General features: G+C 37.7%; 1 protein-coding gene and 1 long non-coding RNA gene across 3 annotated transcripts in view; one reads left to right on the top strand and one right to left on the bottom strand.

The window, feature by feature from the left end:
* LOC106727078 overlaps positions 1–17,134 on the top strand; it is a 32,744-nt gene that overhangs the window by 830 nt on the left and 14,780 nt on the right. The gene's annotated exons all lie outside the window — the stretch shown is intronic.
* The window catches only part of FIGF (c-fos induced growth factor (vascular endothelial growth factor D)), a 29,870-nt gene continuing 16,510 nt past the window's right edge, over positions 3,775–17,134 (bottom strand). The window contains exons 3-7 of one of the 2 annotated variants that reach the window (XM_005871864.2): positions 16,571–16,761; positions 13,167–13,315; positions 11,856–11,956; positions 5,019–5,214; positions 3,775–4,413 (exon numbers count right to left, since the gene is read on the bottom strand). In XM_005871864.2, coding sequence (XP_005871926.1) covers positions 4,287–4,413; positions 5,019–5,214; positions 11,856–11,956; positions 13,167–13,315; positions 16,571–16,761 — 764 coding nt within the window. In that variant the 3' untranslated portion in view covers positions 3,775–4,286. The remainder of the gene's footprint in view (positions 4,414–5,018; positions 5,215–11,855; positions 11,957–13,166; positions 13,316–16,570; positions 16,762–17,134) is intronic. The other variant, XM_005871866.2, reaches the window with a different exon arrangement.

Below are 17,134 nucleotides of genomic sequence, written 5' to 3'. Positions count from 1 at the left end.
CTTTTGAGAATGAATGCCTTCCTTGAAACCATCACTAACACCCCTTCTAAGTCAGTAGAAAACCTATTCCTCCCTGAAAATGTCAGCTCCTTTCTGATGCTCTCCCCAAACCTTCAGAGAGAAGTAAATTCTCCCCCTTTTGTATGTTGATAGTACTTTGGCCACTTGCTGATACAGCATTTATCAGGTGATATTCAAATTGTTTGTCTGGCTGTAGTCCCCCTTCCTCCTCAACCTGATTCTTGAAAACTTGTGTCTTCTTGGAAACTCACATGGACTTCTTTCCAAAAGCTGACAATTGTATTTGCTTATTAAATGTCTGCCTTCCCAGCCAAATAGTAAGCTGAGGCAGGGTCTGTTCCTGGTAACAGACCAGGAATAAGTTTTAGTTGTATTAATGAATTTCTTTATCCAATGCCAGCACAGTCCCTGACATATTATATAACCAATAAAATGTATTGAAAATATTTTGACAGTACAGTTATATAATTCAAAGAGCATTTTGGCTGTAGGATTTGAAGTGTATTAATGAGTTAAACTTAATGAGTAAGGCACAGGTAGGAGTGGATTCTCTGCTCTGTGTTATTGATGCATCAGAGCATAAAAGTGATGAAGACTCAAGGATATTTATTCAAGCTTAATAACCTGAAGTTGGCTTCACAGATAACACTAATACTACCAGATGGTATACAGCATTGCTTTGGTCGCCTTTTCATTTTTTGCAATAGGTGAAATCAAAGGGTGTGGGCAGACATCCTGAAAGGTACAAATGAGGGTTAAGCCTCATTTATTGAGCCCCTGGTTTGCCACGGCCATAGTTCTGATCACAATACAGTTTAGAAATTGTACCATGAATCTGCTAAGATCTTAATGCCAGTGCTTCTTCAAAAGAGTTGTGATGTTTTTCTCAAATCAGAACAAATATTTTTTATCTTTATCATCAAACATTTACTGAGTCCTTACTCTGTAAAAGATTTTGTGGGGAATACAAGGATTATTAAACGTAGTCCCTATGTTTTAAAACCTTTTTATCTTTCTATATAACTTTTACCAGTAGTATAAAGAAATTCACTTTTCTTGAAAGGTTCTTTGTGTTTAAATGCTGTAGAATAGGCTAACCTTTATAAATAGATATTCATAAAGGTACACTGTTGCTGAGTCTCTGTGGGGGAGGGGGTCGAGAAAACTTCAGACTTTTCCAACAAAGGCTATAGATTTCAACAAAGTCTGAAAACATTGAACATTCATCATGCTTCAATCTCTAACCTAGGTGCTGAGCATTAAAAGGCAAATAAATTATGATTCTGCACATGGGTCACAATCTCCCGTGGGTACAAGACTCCATTTATAATCAGTTAAACCTTAAGCAAATGTCTCTATTTTCTAAAGTGAAAAGACAGTTGTAGCAGCAAAATTAAGTTATAAATCTGGGGATAATTCTAATTACAGTACAGTGTTCTGCCTGGATGTATGGTATCAAGGTATGCCTTTAGAGAATTTTCTTAGAAACCACTAAAAGTAGACTAAAATACTTACATGCAGCGTATTCTGATTATACTTCATAAAATATAAAGGTAATCAGTAGCAGTTGTAATATAAAATGACCTATAAATGGAGAAAGTAAAATAAACATGGAGTTCAGTTCACCTTCCCTTGAAATTCAGCTTCTTTGTAAATACATATGTAAATTAGTTATGTTGGATAATGTTGAAATGGGAAGGCAACACAGTTGTAGTGAGAGCCTGCTATCTATGTCTAAGTCACAAGGCAAGAAAAACCTGGCATGAGCTTTATCCCCAAGGAACCAAGACGAAGTTAAGGCAAATGTAATATGATGAAAGGTAGTAAGTGATACATGCCAGTAGAGAAACACAAAAATAATCACTGGGAGTTCAGAGAGAAAGAGTATTTCTAGCTGCCGGCATTTAGCTAATAGAAGTAAAGGGTGCTTATGCATCTTTTGGGAGCAAGACCATCCCAAGAACAACATGATCAAGGTACAGAGACAGGTGCTGACTGTCCAGTGGACAGTACTGTATAATTATACAGGGGAAGGGGGAGGGAAGGGTTCAGACAGTAGAAGTGTGGCATTAGGAAAATGGACTTGAGGTTGAGCCAGACTTCGGGCCAAGATGACGTTTTCAATTAATATTTTGAGATTCCTCGCTCATCATTCTGCTTTAAATGAAAAAATCAGAGATATAAGTAATAAAATTAAAATGTTATAGCAGTTCTTTTTAAAATAACATAAACACTTCCATGTATGAGAAACAGAACCAAAATGCAAAATGGTAATCAGACCAAAGCCATGTAGGTCCTGGACTCTGTATATGAAAGCAAGAACACATGAACCAAGGTTCAGCTCTTGTAGAATAATAGACTAACAGCTCCATGTGTGGCCTTTGTGGGAGATTTACATTGGTGGCCTTCAATGAACCACTTTCCAATATCTGCACCCTTGTCTAAGCCCCTCCCACACTGACTCTGGGCTTGGCCACTCAACTTGCTTAGCCAATGGGATATCTGTAAATGAAACACAGCAGAAACTTTCTAAGTGCTTATGTACTGGGGCATGTCCTATTGGAACCTTTCCAACTGAAAACCAATGGCTATGCTGTGCAGAAGCTCTCGCAAGACACATGGAAAGCCAAATGTAGAGAGGCCTTGGAGAATGAGAGTTCACCTTGGGCATTCCAATGGCAGATGAGTTCCCATTCCCTGATCACAAAATCAATGCAATACTTCATTATTTGTTAAATAATTATTTATTAGGCATCTACTGTATGTAATACATTGTTCTCACACTGAGGATTATGAGTAAATTAGACAAAGTCTAGCTCTTATTGACCAAATCTATTAAGCTTACAATTTTCACCAATCTATCGCTTCCCTTAAAAGCCTTAAAATGGATTATTTGTGCCATCTCCTTTATCAAGTGTCTCAAACAGCATTTTAATATCATCCAACTTGATCGTTATGCTCTCCAATCTGTTTGCATCTCTAAACAACCTCCCACCACACTGCCTTAGTCACAGATTTATAATCTGAGCTGTCATATTACTAACTCTCTGGCATTGTGGTTTAGATAATTAGGGATATCATACATCACTGGCATTTATTGTAATTGCTTTAAGCTCTTGGTAATTGAGACTTATCAGCCCACATACCAAAATGATAAGTATTTCTGTACAATAACCAGTGAATTCTAATAAGGCAATAGGCCAATTACCCCACCTCCACCCTGAGGACCAGCCCCACCCCAGGTCACATCCAGCCTCAGAATCCAAGTGCAAATCTCTTGGTGGTTATTGAGGGTTGAGGAGGCAACAGGGAGGGGTTTTAGTGCAAAGCCAAATTGCAAATAGTTTTGTTCTAGCCCAGAATTCCTGATAATAGCTCCACCTAAATGGCAATTAGGAAGATAGAGCCACTAACCAAAACATGGTTTGAGTAGGTTTGGGGGCAGATCCAAAGATGTCCAGGGAGCCAGTAGGCTCCCCTGTGCCCTGGGATGAGGGTCAAGTCAAGTTAAATTGAATCTCAAAGAAAAGATTGGTTTCCAGCTGATTTGGGAGTCACATTTATTTAACATTGTTTAGCATCTTAAACCTTGTAATAGCTACTCCTTAGGTTTTCCAAAACTGGTGTGAAGTTTTGTTGTGCTATGTCTCTCCCCACAAGCCCCACTTCTAAATTCTTTTCTCTCTTCACAACATTGTTTTCTTTAGCATAAAATTTGGAGTGGAAGCATATTAAATAACACACAAAATTCAATGGCTTGAATAATGGTGTTTATTTTCTTTAAATACACTTAAATATGAAACAACAGACAGGAGTTTGGTAAACTCAAAACTACAAGCTGGACAGTAATCAGAAAATCAGTGCTGATCATATGAATCAAATCTGCATAAGGAAGAATCAGAATAATTCACAAGAGAGTTGCAATTAGCAAAGGACTCAGAGACTATTCAAATTGCCTCATCTGCTGTGAGTAATCAGTGACAAAGCACTTATCATTCCATGATGATCAAACCTTTTTCATTCACCAAACAGAAAGGGTTACACAGGCTCCCTCTTCTCCACTCCTTGGTGTGCAGAGAAGATATCTATCAAGGAACCGGGGAACCCTCAGCTGCTCTTTAATGGAAGATTGGTTTGGATTCACCCGGTACTATGTGAAATGAATTTTTTCCAACCCCTGGAAAAAAAGAAAAACAGTGACAGCAACTTGGCAAAGCGGCATGCTGTTTAAAATGAGGGAGGAGGAACTTGGGAACAAAGCTGAATCAGGGATTTTCTTGACTGTGGAGCTCAGGGGTAGGCCTTTTCTCCTTTGGAAAGCGGCAATGCTTTGCACAGGCTGGTTTAGCATTTGTACACATTCTGGTGTGCAAGGGGCATCCTTCCTCACAGCTGTTGTAAAAAATAAATAAATACACGTGAGAATTCAGAATCCAGGACTATATTCAAAGAAATAACTCTGTTCTGATTTAAGTTTTTAAAGTAAATTTTCCAGATATGTATTTAAAATGTCAATATAAAATCCTGAATAGTTATCCCACATGGAATCCAAATCTACTAAAGCGCACTCAGTAACCTTTAACTGTTCTAGTCATCAATAAATTTCTTGCTACATAAATCCAGTAATATCCTCTTTCTCAAAGAAAAACAACCAAATAAACATATATGTTCATATATTGAGAGAGACTGAACCAAAGAGTCTACTGACCTGAAACCCCCCACTATCCTCCACAAATAATTGTTTACATCTCATCATTCTAGTTTTTGCTTAAGATCCATAAGCCAATAATAGCAAGCAGGATTTTCTTGACTTCTCAGTTAATCATCACTCTGTAATCTCTTGCTTATTCTTAGTTGCCAAACCTCTGTTTTACTATCAAAAAGGGGCTTGGGCACTGAAAAACAAATGGCTTAATAAGGAATCCCACTGAATCAAAATGGCATTTACATTAAATGGTGATGAGTCAAGTTAAGGCGAAAGTGAAAAAGCCATTCACCTGCAGGTATCTGGGTGAAATACCTTGTGCTTCCGGCAGCAGCTCTCCAGACTCTCTCTGCACTCAATGCAACTGCAGTTTTCTGGGTGCTGGATGAGATCTGCGGGACAGGTTGTTTTACACACGCACTCGCAACGATCTTCATCAAACTTCATGTGCGGCCCACAGAGGGTCAGTTCCTGAAGGTGAGAGGGGTCTACACGGAAATAGAGAAGTGTTGGTCGAATAGCTGTAGCATGGATAGCATAATTCCCAAAGTGTATTCTTTACATCATTCTCAAATCACTTGAATTCACGAAATCTCCTTTCCTGTAGATTTCCCCCTAGTCTCTGCACAATGAAGGAGATTCACCTCTAATTTCGCAATACAAATACAGAATTCATATGTTCTCTTCAGTTTGTGATAAAAATGTTATAAACTGATTATTCTTGGTAATATTTTTTAGAGATTTTTAGGTTGGTGAATTGTTAAAAAATGCAAACTTTTACAAGCAAGTATGAATAATAAAATATAGGATGTGTAAGGATTATGAGTCTAGTCATCCCCAGTTTTTAGGTGAAGATTAAAAGGAGAGAGGAACAGAGGTATTGGAACTGTAGAAATACACTTCAGCCCTTCCATATTGTGGATAGAAACAGTGATGTATTTCCTCACCACAGATCACAATACTGATATAAAAATGAAATAGTGATAATGAACTTGGATTCCACAGAGATCTTCTGAGAGATATGTTCAGCTGAGAGAGGATGGTCTACAAAGTTTTTTATACAATTAGCTGACAGACATTTCTAGAAAGTGTACAATTGCTCCATGTCCAATTCTAATCATCAAGTTGAAATTCATTGCAAAAACTGAAAGAGAAACTTTGAAAGAACTTGACTATATCGCCTTAGCATTATTGAAGGTTTCAGAGCAAGTACATGTTTACTTTCTTACCCAAATCTGCTTCTCTCCAGTTTGCCTGATTTAAGTAATAGTGCCATTACTCTTGACTCATCTGCTATATTGAACCTAATCACCATGTCCACCCACTTCTGAGTTCTGCCTCCCTGAATTTGTTCGTTCTTTTCCATCACGACTACCACTGCCTCAATTCAGCCACTACCTTGTATTTTTTGTGTAGATGGCTGTCACTCATTTGCCAGCACAGTTTTACCCTTTCAATTCATTCTCCATAAGGTTATCAAATGCAAATCTAATCACTACTGATTTAAGTACCTTAAAAGGTTCCCCTCTCTTTAGAAATAAAAGCCAATTCTCCTACCAGGACATACAAGACACTCCATGAACTGACATGAACCATACTCATATTCATTCTCTCTCTCTCTCTCTCTCTCTCTCTCTCTCTCTCTCTCTCTCCCTAGGTTCCACCCATACCAATTATAGTTATAGTACTTTTCGTTCTCCTGATATGCCAAGGTGTCTCAGACTGATGCCTTTGGGCTCGTACTTCCCTTTGTTAGTAATTCTTTCCCCCAATATCTTTCTCAAATTCTGCAAGTTTAGCCAAGTGCCCTTGCTATGTGCATATTTCCATCCTGTCCTTTTTTAAGACTTCTTATATTTGTCTGTTAATTTTTCTGTTTCTTCCATTAATTAAAAGAATCCTAAAGGTTATAGGAACCAAGTCTCATTGTTCTGGCATAAAATAGGCACTTGATAAATATTTGTTGAGTTTATTTGGTGTAATAAAAGGATCCTGAATCCAGCTGATGTATGGAGACTGAAAAATCTCATCTAGCATTCCAAAACATTGGGTTACACCATATATTATTGCCACTATCTAACCATTAATAATGGCAAGCTTGTGTCATCCAATCTCATAGTTTTAACTGCTCGGTAATTAATGGTCTTTGGAGAGGAAAAAGATGAGTTTTGTAAGCCATGTTCCAGAGAGGCAAATGTCACTTTGGGGCAAGATGAGAATAGCTTGTTAAAGGATAGTTAAGACGCGCTTACAGATTTGCATGGATCACAAGGTGGCAGTAGAGACTCATTCAGAACACTTCTGGCAGGACTAACTCCATTCTTAGACCCATGGTGTAGGGAAACACAGCCCATTAGGTGTTATAGTTGGCAGAGGCACGCCTCAGTTTCTCTAGACAAGTTAAAAGTAACAGAGACTGGATGTAGGAAAACTGAATGAAACAGCAACCAACTAAAGGTGATACCCTGAAGTCATTCATAAATATATATGGTATTTGTCTTTCTCTGACTGGCTTATTTCACTTAGCATAATAATCCCCAGGTCCATCCATGCTATCTCAAAGGGTAAGAGTTCCTTCTTTATTACAGCAGTGTAGTATTCCATTGTGTAGATGTACCACTGTTTTTTAATCCACTCATCCACTGATGGGCACTTGGGCTATTTCCAGATCTTAGCTATTGTAAATAACGTTGCTAGGAACATAGGGGTACATATATACTTTCTGATTGGTGTTTCGGTATTCTTAGGATATATTGTCAGAAGTGAGATATCTAGGTCAAATGGTGGTTCTATTTTTAGTTTTTTTGAGGAAACTCCACACTGTTTTCCACAGTGGCTTCACCAGTCTGCATTCCCACCAGCACTGTACTAGTGTTCCTTTTTCTCCACATCCTCACCAGCATTTGTTGTTTGGTGATTTATTGATGGCAGACATTCTGACAGGTGTGAGGTGGTACCTCATTGTCATTTTAATTTTCATCTCTCTGATGATAAGTGACTTTGAGTATGTTTTCATATATCTATTGGCCATCTGCATGTCCTCTTTCAAGAAGTGTCTATTCAGGTCCTTTGTCCATTTTTTTAAAAAGTTTGTTTTATTGCTTAAAGTATTACAAAGAGTATTTCATATGTCTCCTTTTTCCCCCCTTGACCTTCCCCCAGCCTCTCCTACCCACCAGTGTCTTGTGTCCATTGGTTATGTTTATATGCATGCATACAAGTCCTTCGGTTGTCTTTTGTCCATTTTTAATTAGATTGTTTGTCTTCCTGGTCTTGAGTTTTATAACTTCTTTATATATTTTGGAAATTAACCCCTTATCAGATGTATCATTGGCAAATATGTTCTCCCACACAGTGGGTTTCCATTTCATTTTGTTGATGGTTTCTTTTGCTGTACAGAAACTTTTTAGTTTGATGTAGCCTCATTTATTTTTTCCTTTGCTTCTTCTGCCCTAGGAGATAGTTTGGCACAAATGTTGCTATGAGAAATGTCTGTGATTTTACTGCCTATGTTTTTTTCTAGGATTTTTATGGCTTCACCACTTACATTTAAGTGTTCTATCCATTTTGAGTTTATTGTGTATGGTGTAAGGTGGTGATCTAGTTTCATTTTTTTTGCATGTACCTGTCCAATTTTCCCAACACGATTTATTGAAGGGACTGTTTTTACTCCATTGTATAATCTTGCCTCTTTTGTCAAATATTAATTGACCATGAAGGTGTGGGTTGATTTCTGGGGTCTCTGTTCCGTTCCACTGATATATATGCCTGTTTTTGTGCCAGTGCCAGGTTGTTTTGATTATAATGGCTTTGTAGTGTTATATATTGATTTTAATCCTAGGGAGGTTGATGATGTGATACTAATGTATTCTGTTCCCAACCATGTTCCATTTATCATTTTTATCAATAAACTGATGGATTTTTTTCCAAGTAAATTCTTAAAGTTGTGGCTATCTTAAGAAATATAAAATACAAAATCAGGACTACCCAATTTTCCATTTTTTATTTTTTGGTATTTTTTAAAACAGGTTAGAGCAATGACCTGAATCTAACCAGACAAAATTCAACTGGAGCCCTAACTGGTTTGGCTCAGTGGATAGAGCGTCAGCCTGCGGACTCAAGGGTCCCAGGTTCAATTCTGGTCAAGGGCATGTACCTTGGTTGTGGGCACATCCCCAGTAGGGAGTGTGCAGGAGGCAGCTGATCGATGTTTCTCTCTCATCGATGTTTCTAACTCTCTATCCCTTTCCCTTCCTCTCTGTAAAAAAATCAATAAAATATATATTTTTAAAAATTCAATTGGACTTAGATTCACTAATTCAAAGGTGCTCATTCAGTGACGAGGTCATTATACAAAAGGCAGTTGACTGCCACAAGTGTGCAAAAGGTGTTTAGTGAACAATAAGCTCAGTATATTCCATCAAGTAGATAAGACTATTGGAAAAGTGACCAGGAACTTGACCCACATTAATTGAATTATAGGACATGAAAATTAGAAGTGATCATGATCCAAGTTATCCCGTGCCTCTCACTTCCATCATTGCTACAACTTCTCAAAAGCTACCCTGCCTCCTTTCTGGTCCCAGGACAACCCATCCTCTTCTACTCTGTCACTGGGTTAATTTTGCTAAAATTCTAATTGTTGCTGTCAGTTTCCTGCTTGAACCAGTTGAGTGATTTCCCTTTGCCCCTAGTATCACATCTAAGCTCTGGGACAAGGTTCATAGTGTGCCCTATGAAGCTCTCAGCTTCTACCCAGCCTTCTCCTATTATATCACCACCATGCAACTTCTTCCAGCACTCCAACATGCTATGCTCTCTCACCTCCAATCCTGAGCACTCATTTTCCCCATGCTCAGAGCACTTCTCTCTTTCCCCACTATTCTGCCTACCTCAGCACCCATGTGCACCAGCTGCGTCCCTCCCCAGGAATTACCTTCAGCAGAAAGAGGCCATGTTACCTAAGTTTACATCCCCTCCCTGAGGTAGCCCACATACAATGAATGACAAGTTCATAGGACCCAGCCTTGTTCCATTTATCATTTTTACCAATAAACTGATGGAATTTGGGGGGCAATCTCCCAAGGGCCATCCCAGCTTCAGCTCCCCATAGGATTGGCTGACACCTCTTAGCAACTGCAACACAGTTCAACTTCTCCCTCTGCCCAGTCCTGATTCCCTCTCACACTTTAATGCATGGTACTTGCATGCAAATTTCCTGAGTACAAATCTCTCTCAGAAGCTGTGGACCAGGAAAACCTTTACTAGAATAGCCTATAAGTTCTATGTATATTGCCTCCCACAATAACTTTCTAACACTGTTATAAATGAGTCACATGGAGAAAGAATTATACTCGTTTTACATGACTCTATAGCAGTGGTTCTCAACCTTCCTAATGCCGCGACCCTTTAACACAGTTCCTCATGTTGTGGTGACCCCAACCAAAAAATTATTTTCGTTCCTACTTCATAACTGTAATTTTGCTATTGTTATGAATCGTAATGTAATCTGATATGCTGCAGGATGTATTTTCATTGTTACAAATTGAACATAATTAAAGCATAGTGATTAATCACAAAAACAATATGTAATTATATATGTGTTTTCCGATGGTCTTAGGCGACACCTGTGAAAGGGCCGTTCGACCCCCAAAGGGGTCGCGACCCACAGGTTGAGAACCGCTGCTCTATAGGGTAACCCTGAAACAATGAGTTGATACTCTAGAGCTGGTCTATCCAACATGGTAGCTACAGATCATATTGAGCATAAAATGGCAACTCCAAATACAGATGTGCTGTCTGTATAAAGTACACAGTATATTTCAAAGACAGCACAAAAAAATGAGGACAAATCATTAATAAATTTTGTATTGATTGCATGTTAAAATCACATAATTTTTGATATGTTGGATTAAATAAGATTATGAAAATTCATTTCACCTGTTTATTTTGACCTTTTTAATGTGAGTACTATAAAATGCAATTTACATATGTGACTCTCACTGTAATTCCATTGACAGTAGTGCTCTGGAGTGAGAGATTTAGGTTCAGTATAGTTTACTAGCAATAAGAGTATGGTCAGAGTAAATATGCTGCCTCGGTAGGTGGTGAATTTCCCCATGACTGATGTATGTCTAGCAGAGGATGGATGAGCATTTGGTGGGAAGGACATAGATAACATTCAAGATCTTCATGGGCATTTAAACTACATGACCGTTAAGTTTCCCTTAAAACCTGGATTAAACTTTCATGCTGACAGACAGAAATATAGGAAGTAAGTTAGTACTTATGGTTTCTAAGGACTGATTCCTTAGAGTTGAATCCTTACTGGTTGCTTACAAATCGTGGTTTAAAACAAGCAAAGTTCAAAATTGCACGATTCCTTACAATTTTTTTTCCAGTGGAATCATATCAAGTTCTCTGGTAAATGACCAAAAATGCATTCATTTTTAGCCAAATGCTCATCACCAAAAATCATAGCATTATGAGTTATGAGCAGTGATGGTTGCTTATCTCACTTGGTTCCCAATTCCCCTTAGTCTAATAGCTGTGTTTTGCTTTTAATTTGATTTTGTTTCAGAAAAAGTTTCCTCTTATCCCCCCCTTTTTTTCAAATTACTGTCATGTTTTCACATGACACAGTTAAAAGAAACCAAGAAATCCAAAATTACTTTATCTTCTGGTGAGACTTTTATATAAATAAATTAGTAAAATGTGGTTAACTGTTTAGTTCTGAAGTGGCTTTCATTAAAGGTTATCATCCCCTTTCAAATTAAATGTATTGGGATGCTCTAATTGCTTTGGACTTTTCTTTAATATTAAAAAGCAGATAATGCATTAGTGGGTTTTCTATATAATTAAAGCACAGAGAGCTGTGGAATCTGACTGCTTCTATCACTTTTAGCTTGTGTGACCTTGAGAAAATCACTAGACATTGTAGTATGTACACTTTGTGATTGTAAAAAGAGGATAATAATAGTACATTATAGGATTATTGTGAGGATATAATGAGTTAATACGTATAAAAGCCTTACAACATTGCCTGGTCATATTAAGCACTCAATACATGTTAGTTGCTATTGTTGTTATTTTTATTATTACTATTATTATTTCATACTGCTCTCATTACCTTCCATTCCAGCAAGTGGATTCTCCTCCTGTAAAACACATTTACATTTGCTGCTATCCCATAGCATGTCAATAGGACATAGTTTCTTGGGATGGGAACAACTAGGAAAAAGAAATAAACCGGATTTAAAAGCTTTCAAGGGCAATCGTACCTTTGAAACATTTTTTAAAAACGTTGCATACATTTCTGAGAGAGAATAGTTAAGATTTTAAATAGCTTAATTCATATTTATGAACTGCATATAATTAGTAATTCTGTAATTACAAATATTCTACTTAGAAACCTTTGGAAATGAAACTGTAATTTTGGGAAGTTATACTCTTTAAGAAGATTTGTGTTAAAATGATGCAAATTACCTGTCAACAGAGCCTATTTACCAAAAGTAAATATTGTTCTAACATAGCTCCTAAGCACTATCTTCTTTAAAATAAAGAACATTGGTCAGAACAGCAGGAACATCTTGAGGATAAATGTTCCTTATAGATGAGCTTTTTTTTCTGCTTAAGGGAGGTAGCGATGTCTTCTTAGCTCACTGTTAAGTAACATATAACCACCAGCTCACTCCTTCGCTTGCCACTCACACATGTGTTTACTGATTTACCTTTGCAAAATCTAAGTATCCAACTTAGTTTATATTTTTATTCAGTGTTTATAATTTGACCTTCATTTGTTTCTCAATTTTTTTTCCAAATCAATGATTCTTCTCTTTGATTCCTGAACACTTCAGGGTGTTATAATTTGTGTCATAAAGAATCACAAAATACTCTTAGAAAAATTTCAAAGTCAACTGAATTTTAAGTAATTTTCATTTAAAATAAGAAATTTTCATTTGGTAATCTCAAGAGGAAGGGTTAGAAAATCTCCAAACTCAGATGCAGATAATTTTGGCACTCGCCAATGACTTCAGGAACCTTTTTCCCACCCCTAATTTTGGGACTGAAATGTATAAACAGCCTAGAATGAGTTTTATTTAATGTTTGTGGTTTTTTTGGAATGAGGGAACATGTGCCAAAGTTGAGGCTGGAAGGAAGTTTTACAACTGCATTAGACTGTGCATATGAAGAACAAAGGTGTCCATAGCAGACACGCTAAGTTCATAAGCACTGAGTTGTTTGGTCCTACTGCAATATACATCTAACACCTGATAAAAAACGTATTTGCCAAACAGTTATTACCAGTAGATCTGAGTTAGAAGCGAAAAAATGAAGAACTGGGAAAGAAAGTGATGACTCTATAATTAATGAAGTATTCTACACACACAGCTTAGGCAAAGGCAAGAACAAGTACTAATCAAATACAAGAAATGCTTACCCATTTTCTTCTGTGACCTCAATGGATCTTCTGATAATGGGGTATGGATGGCTGGGAGCTGTTGACAAGCACTTACAACCTGTATGGTTGGCAACTTTAACAGGCACTAATTCGGGCACTGATGTCAAAGGCACTGATATTTCAAAGAGCTAGAGTAGAGAAAATAACCACAATACAAATATATTTAAAAGAACATTTCTACAGTTTGCATTTTTGCCTTTGTCCTTTATGGTAGTGACTTTAGCAAAGTTTTTTCATCAAGAACAGAACTAGTAAGGATAAAGGCTAACATAGTGGGAAGACTGCTGGGCTTGGAGTCAGCTGACTGGGGCCTTATCCAATTTTACCATGTATTTAAGCTTGATTAAATCTCCTAATTTTTCTGTGCCACTGGTGCCCTTGTAAAATGGTACTGTTACTCCATGCTCCTGCTTTAAATTTGAGTGTAAATAGTAAAGATTAAATGAAATTATACCTATGAAGTTTCTTTTTTCTTTTTCTTTTTCCTATGAAGTTTCTTTGAGACCATGATGAAGAGATTATTGTTCAAAAACAATTTACTTATCACTTCTCATACTGTCTCCATTGAAGGAATATAGTTTCCTGTTCTTTGACTTTGGACTTGGCCATGTGACTTGTTTTAGTCAACAGGATGGTAGCAGACATGACACAACTGCAAACTTGAACTGTGCATACTTTGTAGGGCTTGTAGCCATGAGAAGAGAATGATCTGACAGGCTTGCTGGTCCAAGGGATGAAAGACATAGGGAATAGACCTGGATTCAACCTGTACCTTGGAGTCAAGCCCTATGGAGCCTACTCTAAACTAACTAGATCTCAGGTACATGAGTAATAATAAGTCTTTGTTGTTTAAAGCCCCTGAGTTTTAGGATGTTTATTATGCAGCATCACACAACAATAACTGACTGATACATGATCATCATGCCCAACCACTAAATTATAGGTAACATGAATGTCATTCGTTCTATGTTTCTATATGCCAGCCCTGTTGTAAGCACTTTTATATTAATTCATTTATTCCTTATTACAACGATATAGGGTGGGTTTGTATTACCCTCCCCAACCCTCTACAGGTGAAGAAATAGATGTACAGAGAAGTTATACAACTTGCCTAAGGCCATATAACTATGATTAGAAGAGTGGACATTTGAACCCAGGCAGTCTATTCTACAGGCAGAGGTGATACTGTTAAGAATATACTTTATTACTTTTTGGAATGAAATTGCTGTGACCAGAAGAAGCAAGGTGGTATCTTGGGAAGTAGAATTTAGAGAAATGTCAATTACTTTGTTTCTAGAGTGGTTCTATGATATACGGATGAATTTGAACTTGATTTTAATTCTCTGTCCATTCAATCACCAGTGGATGTAGTCTTTTCTACATAGAGAATTCATTTGTTCACTTTGTTTCTAAGAGGTATTTCATGAAATAGTCCATAACTTTGGGATGAGAGGTAGTTAAAAAAAACACAATTAAAATGTTCAGATATGCATAATTGGAAATAAAAACTGCTGTACACTTACAGTTAAGTACATTCTGTAAAACTAATCATTTGTTGAGTACAGCAGTCAAAATAAAGTACTCAACTATCTATTAAGTGAAAACAATCCATTAACGTTGTGTTTATTCTGACCTTTCAATATGTAATGGAATTCCATGAGTCTAAGTAAGAGAGTGTTTTTAGAGTGTTTACTTTGCATAAATTTCATCTTCTTGCGAAATTTTTCAGCTCTGCTCTAGGGAATAACATGGTCATGAACTAAAGCCTTTTACGTTAATGCAAGCTTTGTTTTTTCTGACAGTTGGTGCCTAGCCAAGCTTGTTATTTTTTGACCTGATTGTCAAATAGTAGAGGTCGGAATTTACAAGTTATGAGATTCTCTAAAAGGATTTGGGAAATTAAACTCTACAGTTTAAGGGGTATTTTAGGGGGTAGGAGGAACAAAATTAAGGATAAGAACCCATTGCCAAACAAATCAACATTCCATTCTTTATATCTAATTAAGATAATTACCTAACATGGATATATTTGGCGCATATGTAATTTTATTGTGCTATTATATACATATGCATACAGAATAAAGGCTATATAGGCAAATGTGATAAATGAATATATGAATATGCACAAGGAATTTGCAAAATAGCGCCAAAAGGAATGTAGTTTGACTTACAGCTTTTTAATATGTTTTCCTAAATTTGTTATTACTTCTTTCCTATGCAACAATTATATTTTGCAACAATATGGTAGCAATAAAAAGAAAAACTTATCTGCTGAGCAAAAAGGATTTTATGAGATGGAAAGGGAAGAATTATTTCTTTCATGGAGACTGCAGAATTGTTTTCAAATGTCTTTTGTGCTAGATACTTTCCATTTGCCTCTCCAGAGATGGCATCCTCTCTCTCTTTCCTTCCCCACAGGGCTCTGTGTCCCAGGACACTGACATCTATGGATGACATCTATAGGTCTTTTTGCCTACCCATACCCCCTACCCCCCACTCTTTGCCAGGCTAAGGGTTGACCGTGGCCTCCATTCCTCCAGCCAGTCCTGCAGCCCTCTTCCTCATTTTCTCTCTGGTCCCATAACTACTCTTCAATGAATGTGGGGGGGGGGCGGGTAATGGGGGATAAGGACACATATGTAATACCTTAATCAATAAAGAAATTTTAAAAAAGAAAAAAAACAACAAAGAATAAATTAAAAAAATATAAAAAAGTCCCCTTTTGCTAGCTCTGGGTACTGCACCAGCCCTTCCTCTTTTCCCCTAACCCAGTGGTTCTCAACCTTGGCTGCACATTAGAATCACCTGGGAATCTTTTAAAAATCCTGATTTCTGGGCCTCATCCTCCAGGAATTCTGTTTCTTTGTGATGGGGTGGGGCCACAACATTAGTAACAAAGAAACAGAATTTCCGGAGGACGAGGCCCAGAAATCAGAATTTTAAAAAGATTCCCAGGTGATTCTAATGTGCACCCAAGGCTGAGAACCACTGCCCTTAAACTCTTCTCAGTCACTCCATTTGAACAACACAGAACCTAACTAATCAACAAGGCAGTGCAGCTGTCTTCATTCCTTTTAATGTCTATTCTAGCAACTTCCATATGATTACAGCATCAGAGAGGCAACGACTGATAAAAATTCAGGCTCTGGAGTCTCACAGACCTAGATTTGAAGCCCAGCTCTGCCACAAGTTACTTCTCTGAGCCTAAGTTTTCTCATCTATAAAGAAGGATAAAAAGATACCCCTTTAGCTTGTTTCACGGATTAAATGAGACAACACACACAAAGCATTTAGCACAGTGTTTGGCAAAAAGCTCAGTTGCAGCTGTCAACACTGTCATCATTGGGACTTGGCAGAGGACATGCTAGCTGGTGTCCTCATACCTGTTTGGAAACATACGAGGTGCTGGTGTTCATGCAGATGACGCTCTCTTCATTGCAGCAGCCGCCACACCGGAAAACGTTCACACAGGGAGGTTTGAAGAACCTGTTGGTGCTCCTCCCCAGCTCACTGGCGACCTCCACACACGTCTCTCTAGGGCTGCACTGGGTTCTTTGCCATTCCTCATCTATAACTGCAAAGAGGAAGCTCATTGGGGCCAGCAGAAGAAACAGTCCTGACATGCCAATGTGAGCCAGGGTTATGCCGGGCACAGTCGTAGCACTTATTTTACTAGTTATTTTTTGTTGGTCCTTTAACCAAAGATTGTTTACAGAAAAATTAGAGTCAAAATCTGTTCCTTCACACTTACACAATACCTTTCTAGAATATAATTTTATTTTTCTTTGGTGAAGAACACCATATCCTGTATATAACCACATTGGTACATCTGGAGAAGCTGGTCAATTAAGAAGTAAATGGAAGTGTGTAAAGAAATAACGTCGCCCTGACTGGTTTGGCTCAGTGGATAGAGCGTCGGCCTGCGGACCAAAGGGTCCCGGGTTCGA

Source organism: Myotis brandtii, unplaced genomic scaffold (genome assembly GCF_000412655.1).
Source record: "Myotis brandtii unplaced genomic scaffold, ASM41265v1 scaffold359, whole genome shotgun sequence".
NCBI classification, from domain to species: Eukaryota; Metazoa; Chordata; class Mammalia; order Chiroptera; family Vespertilionidae; genus Myotis; species Myotis brandtii.
The sequence above is the reverse complement of the archived record's forward strand: the minus strand, read 5'-3'. Positions and strand labels throughout refer to the sequence as shown.